Source organism: Siniperca chuatsi, linkage group LG3 (genome assembly GCF_020085105.1).
Source record: "Siniperca chuatsi isolate FFG_IHB_CAS linkage group LG3, ASM2008510v1, whole genome shotgun sequence".
Taxonomy (NCBI): Eukaryota; Metazoa; Chordata; class Actinopteri; order Centrarchiformes; family Sinipercidae; genus Siniperca; species Siniperca chuatsi.
In genome coordinates, this window is record NC_058044.1 from 19,486,737 (window position 1) to 19,497,524 (window position 10,788).

The window sequence follows — 10,788 nt, forward strand, 5'->3', positions numbered from 1 at the left end:
AACTAAACCCTTAAAATGTACAAACAATTGTGATAATGCAATGCTGTAGATTTCTATAGCAGTAAACTTGAATGAATGAAGGTGGTTTGTTGCGGCAGAGGATATATACTGTATAACAAAGTGCTGAAATGAATCAAATAACTACAACTGAGCAAGTGAAGCAGTGAATATAATACATAAAAAATAATAATGCTGCGAAATGGAAGAGCAGATGCACAGAAATGTCTCCAAAGGAAGAGACATGCTTTTTCAACACTGCAAAAGAGTGGAGAGGAGGCAGTTTGGAGGGGTGTCAGATTGTTGCAAAGAGGAAAAACTCTTCATGTTGATCTTGTGGAGGTCAATCTGCTCTGAAGCACGTACTGGAAAGGTTCTTTGATCCTAGTAGGACCAGGACTGTGTGTTCTGGCTAATTAACAATCCAGTGACATCTGAGCACTGAGGATACCAGCTGGAGCCTGCCTGCTTTCTATTCTTTCATTTGCATAACCATAGTACCATTTGTACTGTATAATCACAGTGTATAGCAGTTGATGATGATTATGATGATGTTCCATAAAAGTCATTTGACACACCTTCCATATTTTGTCTTACCACCCTCTGTCAGTCTCTGTCATGTAGTTCTGTTTCCTACTTTTTGTCTTTTGTGTCCCGCGTCTCTGTTCAGTCCAGGGGTTTCTAAATAACAGCAACACTCGACATCACAGTCACCAGTAATGAGAACGTGGGCAGTACTTGAACCTTTACTTGGAAGGTTGCCATGTTCCATTAACTCTCTCCTAAAGTCACCATTGCAGGAAACAAAACTGATTTCCTCTCTTTAAAAAAAAAGCAGCTCTGACTCATCCCCCAGTCAATCCTCCCTCCACGCTTTCTCTCTCTCGCTGCTCCCATCCCTGTCCTCCCTCCCTTCCAGTGTGTCCTCAAAACACTCCCCGAGCATCTCTAAACAAATAATCAAATGATTACGAAGCAGCAGGTTGCCAAGTCCCGGGTCTGCTTTCCTGCTTATCTCCCTCTCATTATGTCAGCAGCAACGTCATGCAAGTGTGGGTTGGCTCTGAAAAATGCTAAAGTAGCAATGACAGAGTGCGAGTGTGTGAGCACCTGCAGGCCTCTGTGCATTTTTTTGGAGAGAGTGTGACCATTTGTGACACTTTTATGTCTTGTTAATGTTTTTCTCCTTAGTTTTTCACCTTGTGCTTCTTTATAATATGTGATTGCTCAACAGGCTTCCCTTATGATTGGCTGCTGAAAGAACTGAAGGTTATTTGGTTTTGGCATTCATCACAGGTCATGTAGCTTTGGCTACATGCCTAAAATATAATTGCTTTAGGTGTAGGGCTGACAGACTGCATATAAACCAAATAAATATGTAATATATATCACACCAACAGCTATGACCTGAATATCCAATAAACAGATGAGCACTACAGTTGAACTACCAAATAGTGGAAAAGCACACAGTTGTCCAGCACAGGATTTGTGGGGGGGTTTTGTCAGGACCCAAGGTAAATTTTGTCTGCCTGACAAAATTCACAAAACCTCAAAATGTTCACTGAGGAGATTATTCTAAATATTTGCCAATATAGAACTCAAGCACAAGACCACTGATAAAGTGCAGGATTTGATTTCAAAGTTGCTCTGTCTGGATATTTTTCTGGATATTGCAGAATCACCTTAGAAACAACAACTAATTATAATACTGTTAAAATTACAACAAGTCATTTTTAGCCAAAGTAAAGGACACATTTGGGATGTGGTAGAGGTTATGAATGAAATAACTGCTAAGCTAAATATAATGAAGTGCTTTCTCATTTTGTTTAAAGCAATCATCACCAAGAGGCAAATTCAGTACAGTTTTGTAAATGTGAACAGAACCTTCAGGAACTAACAAGCTTTTCAATCACCACAAACATCACTGTTACACCTACACAGTATTTATTAGCCTCCAAACCATTCACAGCAGTCAGAATGGACTGTATGTTTTAAGAATTTGTTGATCAATAATATGTATTCCCTTTCTTTGCAAATGAATATTCAAATATTAAGCTTCATCCAGCAGTTGAGTCCATGCTCAACATTGTAAGTCAGCATCTCTCTCCTTCTACAAAGCAGTCGGTTTTTCCCTTTAAATAAAAATGGGAGGAAAAGGTTAACATTCTTCAGTTTAATATTGTGGTTCACTGAATACCAAAGACATTCATCATAGACAGTCACTTATATGGGATTTTAACTTGTAATGTGTACTGCATATACTGTACAATAGTGGATGAGCTGTATATTCTACAAAAACCAAACAGCCATGCCACATCTCTCCAAGGTTAAGTGAAACCAAAGCATTCATTGTGCAGCATTTGATTAACATCTTGGTAACTGCATGAAGGATGGAGACATAAAAGTATTAATTTCCATTGATTGGAAAAGATCGATATGTGAATAAAGCAGAGAATGTCAAATAAAATGACAAATAAAATGGCAAATAAAGCAAACTGCAGTTTTGTGAGGCTAATATACAGTAATTGTGGTAAGAATATTTCTGGGGGACACCTAGTGGACAGTTAATGCTAAACACTGTTCACAAGACTTCAAGTGCTTTTCATTTGCAGGCAGTGCATTGTCCAAACAAATACTTTTAACATTCATTGTGTCTTTGAATATCACATTGACCTTGGAAATCAGGAAGTAAGTAAAGGGGATGAAAGAAGCTGGTGAGATGCAGGGGGAGGTCAGGGTTGGAGGGAAGCACAAATTTGACTCACAGGACAGATTTATGATTTTGAGCTATATAGATAAAACTGACTTGACTTGACACCGAGCAGCAAACGTTGGACCCATCCAGGGATCTCTTTCCTGTTTTTTCTGTCTTTCAAATACACACACAAGACTATTCAAATATTTATGCAAACATTTGAATATTTTACACCTACAAATTGTGTAAACTTTACATTTTGCTGGCCATTTTCCAAAACATAGGCTACAACAATGATTAGCTTGCTTTAACTTCCAGTTAGCCTTTGGTTTCAGTCCATTCCAGTTCTGTATGAAAACTGATATGTAAACCTGCAGAGAGACTAAATTAAAAAAAATCCAGTGTAACTAATATTAGAAATTAGTCTTAAGTCTTTAGTCACCTCACAAAAAGGATTATCCATCATTGCTCTGTCACCAAGCAGCTGATGCCCGTGGAGGTTATGCTCAGATAAAAACTTTATTTGGTTTTTGCTGCCCTTTAGTTGTCATTGCAGCCAGACCATAACATCAAGGATAATGCAATTTGCTGTCATAACACAGAATAAGACAAAAGCATCCTTGTCATCGCTTTGGAGCAATCATTTTTATATGTGTGCCATACGTGACACCAAGAACCGGCAATCTGCATTTACATTGATGACAAAAAAAGCATAGTGGTGGAATAGTGAAATAAAGCAAGGATCTTAATAGCATTCAGTCTGTTTTAAGGAATGTTCCTGACTTGACTTGCAGACTTGTCAGTACAGAGAGCGAGAGTTTGCACTAAGTTAGCGTAGTTAAAGTTTTGACAGTAAACATGGTAGAGTATGCAGTTATTAGATGTAAACTGGACCCTGGAGCTTCCTTCTACTATCTATTAATGTTATGTAATAATTGTAGCAGAAATTTTTGTATGTTTCACAACCACAAGGCTGTTAGCCACTGCCAGTTACAAGCTAACAAACAACATAAACAAATAAAAGATGCTAACTACACTCACCATTCTGATACGTCTGCTAGTTGCCAACTTTGGTGCACAATAGACTTTTCATCTGGGTCTGACTGAGGCTCAAATATGTGTGGCTGAATCTCTCCGATGTTTCCTCTACTCAATGTTACCTCTAGCTATCTTGACGCGCACTGCTCTCTCACCATGGATGTCACCAGCACTGGTCAACCTATCACTGGTCAACCTAACACACAGTGATGGTGGGCGGGTCATTCAGAGATCCAGAATTTCTCAATGAGGGAGAAAGAGTAGATGTGCTACCAGCCCCTTTTCAGAGTTTATTTTTTATTTTTTATTTGGGATAACCATGTTTAACAAAATATTATCATAGCAGAGTATTTTTACATACTTTAAAACGTGTCTGGAGGGGAACTTTAAGTAAAAGTGTAAAAGTACTAGCATGAAAACATACTTAAAGTAGCCTACCAAAAGTAAAATTACTCATTATGCAGATTATGGCCTATTTCAGAATAATATATATTATATTACTGGATTATAATTATTGATTCATTACTGTGTTAATCACTTTAATGTTGCAGCTGGTAAATGTGGAGCTCATTTTAATTACTTTACATACTGCTGGGTAGCTTGTGAATTTCCCCTGATGATCAATAAAGTTTTATCTTTATCTATAATAATAAATCATAATTTATTTGTTGACTATGTTTTGTATTAATAATCTGCATCTGCAAAGTACAACTGACTACGACTGAAACCTTTTCTACAATCTGCAAAGTAGCTAAAGTTATTAAATAAATGCAGTGGAGTAAAAAGTACAATATTTGCCTCTGAGATGTGGTGGAGTAGAAGTATAAAGTAGCAGAAAATTGAAATACTCAAGTAAAGTACAAGTACCTCAAAACTGTACTTAAAATTGTACACAGTATTTGAGTAAATGTACTTAGTTACTTTCCACCACTGATTACTAATACTCATGTGTCCATATCCTGGTGGCTGTGGGAGAAATATGATTTTGTCTGAGTGCTTAGACACTCTATGGAGCCATCTATGCTGTAGAAATATGCTCCTCACTCAGTAAGGAGCAAATTTACCAAGAGTCATCTTCACATCGTGGTACTCCATTCCCCTCCGGATCATTGAACAGCAGTGCTCTGCCTCCATCTTGGGGTCACATAGAGTAAGTGCAACTACAAGTGAGAGCGCTGTACCTCGGTTTTTGCCAGATTCTGACTCTCCGCCAAGTTGTGTTACACGTCAGTAGGGAACCTGTACTGGTGAGCGGACGTGTACAGCGCGCGTCAGGCGGTTCCCGGATGCGCCAAACAGAAACATGGAACGGGTAGTGGTGGAAGTGCCGATCAACAACGGTGAGATACATTACCACCTGCACATCTAACGCGCCTTTCAGCCACTTATATTAACACCGCCTGAACGGCATTGGTTCCTCTCTCGATTTGTGCACAAATGCTCCTCCTCCTCTGACGCATGGTTCGGCATTGAACGTGCTGTAGCCTCTGTAGGGCTATCAGTGCTTTACAGGCTATTTGTCTCGTTTCTGTGTATGAATTCTTGTAGCTGCAGGCTACCGGCTGCTTGCACTTGTGCACTGTGACAGAGCTGCAAGCTTCTGTCAAACAGCCGCTCTGCAACTGACTGCTGCTGTCATCACTTACCTCGCTGCACCAAAACACAGGCCCAATTCATTCCCCATCATGGCTTTTTAGTTATATGCATGGTAATAACATGTAATTACACGCGTAGTCTGTGTAAAATAATCCACCATTATAGAACATATAAATCGATCGTAGATCAGTTTAATACCACTAGCAGTCTTATGACAGGAAGTACAATGGTTTTGGTTCAATAAAAACTGAGGGTTTCCTAGGTTACAGTGGGTTCAGCCTTAACATATGACCAAGTTGAACTTGGTATCTATGGTAAAAATGGTAATAATGATGTTGATTATAATAATATAATAATAATAATAGTAACTATAAAAATGTGATTATGAGATATAATTTATTTGTTTCCTTTTCAATAAAGGTCAGAGGTCAGAGCAATTCTGAAGCAGATCCTCTGTGTGAACGACGGTTTCCATATTCATTATCTCACCTCACTGCATTTCAACATGTTTCTAGACTGCATCTATTCCATTGTAATCTCTTCTATTCCCAATTTAAGGATTTTCCCTCGCCGGCCCTTCCACGACCCCACGAAAGCGTCAGGTGCGTTTTTCAGCACGGCATGACATCATCCTTCTGCGGGAGGTTATTGCCCAGAACCCCTTTGCCTCCAAAGAGCCAGGTCAGCCCTGTTTTTAAGGGACTAATCTGCCTGAAAACACTTAAACAGTGTTTAAATGCATAGAGCTGCAGTTCCTGCATGACAAATGTGGACAATGTGTTGTCACGTCAAAATATTTCTAATGAAGCTACAATGGAATTTAATAACTTAGTTAAATTAATGGCCCATTTCCTACATACTGTATATTCACATGTGTGTGAACTCAACCATCTTTATCAGGACGGCTCTGGGCCCGTGTGGGGGAGATTATTACTACAGCACTCCAAGATGAAAACTTTGAGGTGGATGCCAGGAGGTGTAGGGAGAGGACTATGCTGCTGCTAGACTACTACAAGAAACAAGACTTTCCCAGTCTGCGCAGGTTGGTTCATTCACTAAGACCCACATTTCAGAAGAAATGAAAAGTGTACTGTTTCCTGAGGAAATAATGGCCCTAAGCTGGATGTGTGGTGGAGATGTGTTCGGCCTTACCAAAAAGAAACACAAGTTTAATGTGTGTGTGCTTTTGGTGTATTCAGGTTCGGAACAGAGAGGTTGTACGCCCAAAAGGAGGATCTGCTCCATGAGGTGTTGGAGCTGGAGGCTGAGAAGGGGCTCCTGGCCAGCGGGGAAAGCACAAAGTACCAGGTGGGTGTCAGTGGTGTCGTGTTAGCAGAGAAGAGTAGGTAAACTTATGTGACACCACCAGCACAAGAAATTTATTTTCACAGAGGGTGTTTTAGTGCCCGTGAGCTGGTTTAGACGGGCACATCGGCCGCATAAGTTACAGCTCCCATCACACAGCATCATGCTGCAATTTCTTTATTTTGTCAAAAACAGCACTTTTGAGTTATAGACATCATTCTTGGCCAAATATTAAATTAAAGTATATGATTGAATATGTTTTAAGCTGGCTTTACACATTCTATTTGTGATCTAAAAATGTTAAACTCATTCCACACTTTGTTATTAGGGCAAGGATGCCCATATCCCATTATCAAACCTGTCGATACAGTCGCCACTTTTTTCTATCTCTGTTGGCGATAGTTTATCTGCTCTAACACTTGAACTGAGGCTAGACAGAGAAATTGGATATCCAAGTCAGCAGGTATTTTTATGTTCTCTGTAACTACTTTGCCACTTCCCTTTTCTTCCTCTTGGTGGCATTCAGTCACATGTAAACTTCCAGATCTGCCAACAGCTTATACAGTATAATAATTATCATTTTCTTTGTTCTTGTTGTTATAGAAGTGATATTTAATCGTGTCCTTATCTTTCCAAGGACGATGAACTGAGAAAGCGAGCCATGGAAGAACTAACTCTGCCAGAGCAGGAAAAACCCAACATCACTATCACACAAACACCCACTGCAGGTAAGAACACATTCAGAACACTAGACAAGACTGGCACTTGATCCCCACAGCACATAGTTAAAAGAAAATGTATTCATTATTGCTTCCAAGGTCAATTCCTTCTCAGTCATCAGAAGAAATCAATGAGCCAATCAGGTAATAAAACAGATTTAAATAATATGCCATCCAAAATCTTTTAAGTGTGAAACATTAACCTGCTGTGGTCTTGAAATGTAGCTTGTATTTTGTTTTGAGAATAGAGGCTGTAGTCACGTTGGGTTTGCAGCAGTTACCTGTCCTTTCAAGTCTACAAGGGAGTGAGTGTTTCCTACTCAAAATAAAGACTTTGGTGGAGCATAACTTAAATCCCTCAACCCAACCCTCAATTTCAAGTTCAAGTGCCTGTGTAAGCCAGTATTTGCCCTTCTAAAGTGCTTTTCAGCAATCAATCCTTGCCAGCTCCATGGTTGTTGCTCTGTAGCTGACTGGTTCTTTCAGAAATGGGTACATTTTTACATAATTACTGTTCCAGCAGAACCAGAAGAAGACCGCGAGGAAATGGCAGAGCTTTCAGCAGCGCCCATGGCCAAGCGGCCCTGCCAGTGCTGCTGCCAGACCTACTCTGAGATTCTCAGCTTCCTGGAGAAACGCTCAGAGGCGGAGCAACGGCTGCGAGAGGAGGAGCTTGCCCTGCGCCGAGAGGAGCTAGAGATTCAAAGGAGTGAGTTTTATAGAGAGCAGTGAAGTGTGAGTTTAATGTGGATATTTCTATCTTGCAAAGTGGACTTTCAGGAACAGGAACATCACTGATGTTAGTTGTTTCAGATTAAGTTATCAGAATATTAACTGTAACTAAAATGGGCAATAAATGTCCTGTCTACTGATGCGATGTCATTCATTTTAAGGATGGAGCGATTAGTAAACAGGCTCTAAACACCTTATTTATTTTCATCCTAAACAAAATTCTAATGAAGTTTGAATTAAAGTTAGCCTGATAATCATTCTGAATTTCCATTTCATTTGAAAAATCTGAGATGTGGGCAGCGATTCAGAGGTCTGGAACCAGGCTAATTGAAAGTATGAAAATGAAATAGGAACCTTTACACTTCAAGAATGAACACATATCAATGAAGTAATTTATGAAAATATAAAAGACTTGACATGTGCAGTTATTAATGTCAGTTGAAAAGGATCAAAGTTTTCATTAAACTGATCTCAAAATAAAGGAAGGAATAACTACTGTATATGCGGACCGTTGTCATCATCCTCAAGGGGCAATGAATTACAGATTTCCCTTTTTTACTCTCAGGTAAGATTGCTCTGGAGAGGGAACGTCTGGGAGCTGAGAGAAAAGAGACGGAACGGAGATTTGAGCTGGAGAGCCAAGAGAGGCAGGTTATCTTGGACCTGCTAAAAGAGAAGGTGCTGAAAGGCTGACAGAGAAAAACTGTATCACATCTTTAAAAAAAAAGTCAAAAGCATGAAACACGGGGGAAAAAAACATAGTTGAATCCTCTAAAATGAGGAAGCAAACCAAGGAAACAGGAAGTGAAAAGATCAATGGTTGTTGCTTGCGACATGCAGGTCATTGACTTGGTAAAATAACCGAACAAAACCTGATTGTTGAGATGAACAGTGAACTGAGCTTTAAAATGGAGGGCAGTAATGCAGGATTTGCAGTTGCCTTTGTCAATCTTGTGTGTTTGGTGCACAAAGTACCAGAAAAGACATAAAAATGATGACAATGTTTAAAAGGTACAATATTTGCCTAAACCAGCTGTACAAAGCTGATCCATATAGATCTCAATAGACACTCCCTGCATTTTAGTCTTCATCGCACAGTCTGCATGAGGATTTAAAAGCGCTGCAATTACTGGAATGCCACCTAAGAAATGGAGTGCCAAAAAGGGTGCGGTGCAGTTTCTTAGGTGTGGTGATCCACTGAAAAAAACTGGCAGACAGGTTCATCGTGTGCCAGGATTGTCTGTTGCACAAAAGCAGATAAATGCATTCCTGCATGTGACACTAACAGCAGTATGGTTTTATGAGTCTTGTTCACAGTGTAAGGGTTATTTCTTTCTGTGTGGTTCCAGGATGAAAAAAAAAATCAAGGAACAACTAAGAAGCTGTATTTTGAGGCAATTAACATTCAAGTTATGGTGCAGCTCAAACTTTTTGAAAAGCCTGTAGCATTAACATAATGACTTTACACATGCTTTATTCAGCCACTTCTTTTTCAATTTGAAGACATTTTGATTAAAATAGATGTTAAACTATATTTTACTGACTGTGAATCCACTGCATATTGACTGGTAAGCACTTTTGTACTGCAAACAATAGAAGCCATTAAGTGTGTGTCCCTATTCTATAGATTATACAGAAACAAGTGACATATTTTTGAACTGAAATTACATTAAGTGATAATGTCACATCTTGGGTGTGCTACATTCCTTTTGCTATAAGATAGTTATTAGTCAAATGTATGTCAACATCCTTAGTTTTAAGCTGTCACTCCCAGATGTAGATGAACTGTCATTGGTTAAAGTTGCAATATTACTTAACATGGAATTCATGATACAAGCACTTTTTATTACATGTTCCACTGTACAGGGCGTTTTTTTCTGCTCATGATTTATTAAACAATCTGGCTTTTATTACATGACAGTTGCTACTGTGACCTTCTGTATATTGTTCATAAAAAATGCTATTTTTCTTTAAATCCCCACAACATAGTCTATGTTGTGTAAAATGAAAGCGTTGAAGAAAATGTATTAACCTAAAACCTAAAAGTTGATCATTTTTATTCTGCAAATAAAAAACTATAAAATTATTTCCATCTACATTCACCTTACTACAAAGTGTGACTCGACATGACTTGGCTTTCAGCACTGTGAGGTTCAGAAATGAGGCCATGTTTGCCACATACATATAGCTTTATGGTAAGGTTACTAATTTATTAAGAGTTATTATTTTTTTAAAATAACTATGAAATTTGATTTTATTTGGATTTTACCCTCATGCTAAAGTCCATATTAATCCCCTGAATCTTAAAACTGACTTGAGCAGGGCAGTATTTTGAAGTTGTGTAAAAAAAATCTCTTTTCTAAGAGACCAGTGGTGGAAAGAACATTTACTTAGTATGTGCTTCAGTAGGCGCTACTTGCACTATACTTGAGTTTTTCCATTTCATGCTACTTTATAGCTTCTCTGCTATATTTCAGAGGGAAATATTGTACATTTTCCTCCACTACATTTATCTGATAGCTGTAGCGACTACTTTGTAGAATCAGATGTTTTATACATACAAAACATTCGATCAGGTTATAAAATAGGCTGCATGTTTAAACTACCTGAAACACAGCGCCGTCTGTAAATTTAGGGCAAAACCACAGCCATTTTGTGGTCGTTGCACTTTAATTTGAGGTCTTACAAATCCCATCCATTGATTGG

At 38.8% G+C, this 10,788-nt stretch overlaps 1 protein-coding gene across 6 annotated transcripts; it reads left to right on the plus strand.

The window, feature by feature from the left end:
* Positions 1 to 4,917: 4,917 nt before the first annotated feature.
* si:dkey-45d16.4 (scaffold attachment factor B1) lies at positions 4,918 to 10,168 on the plus strand. Of its 6 annotated transcripts, none has more exons than XM_044190892.1 (9): positions 4,918 to 5,070; positions 5,885 to 6,007; positions 6,227 to 6,368; positions 6,526 to 6,634; positions 7,269 to 7,359; positions 7,450 to 7,494; positions 7,599 to 7,744; positions 7,871 to 8,059; positions 8,648 to 8,786. In XM_044190892.1, exons 1-8 carry the CDS (start codon positions 5,034 to 5,036, stop codon positions 8,045 to 8,047), a joined length of 870 nt encoding a protein of 289 aa, XP_044046827.1. In that variant the 5' UTR covers positions 4,918 to 5,033; the 3' UTR covers positions 8,048 to 8,059; positions 8,648 to 8,786. The 6 variants fall into 6 exon arrangements, with proteins under 6 accessions (XP_044046827.1, XP_044046828.1, XP_044046825.1 ...); XM_044190893.1 differs by having other exon boundaries at positions 7,874 to 8,059; XM_044190890.1 differs by having other exon boundaries at positions 4,919 to 5,070; positions 7,599 to 7,655; positions 8,648 to 10,168.
* Positions 10,169 to 10,788: the final 620 nt, after the last annotated feature.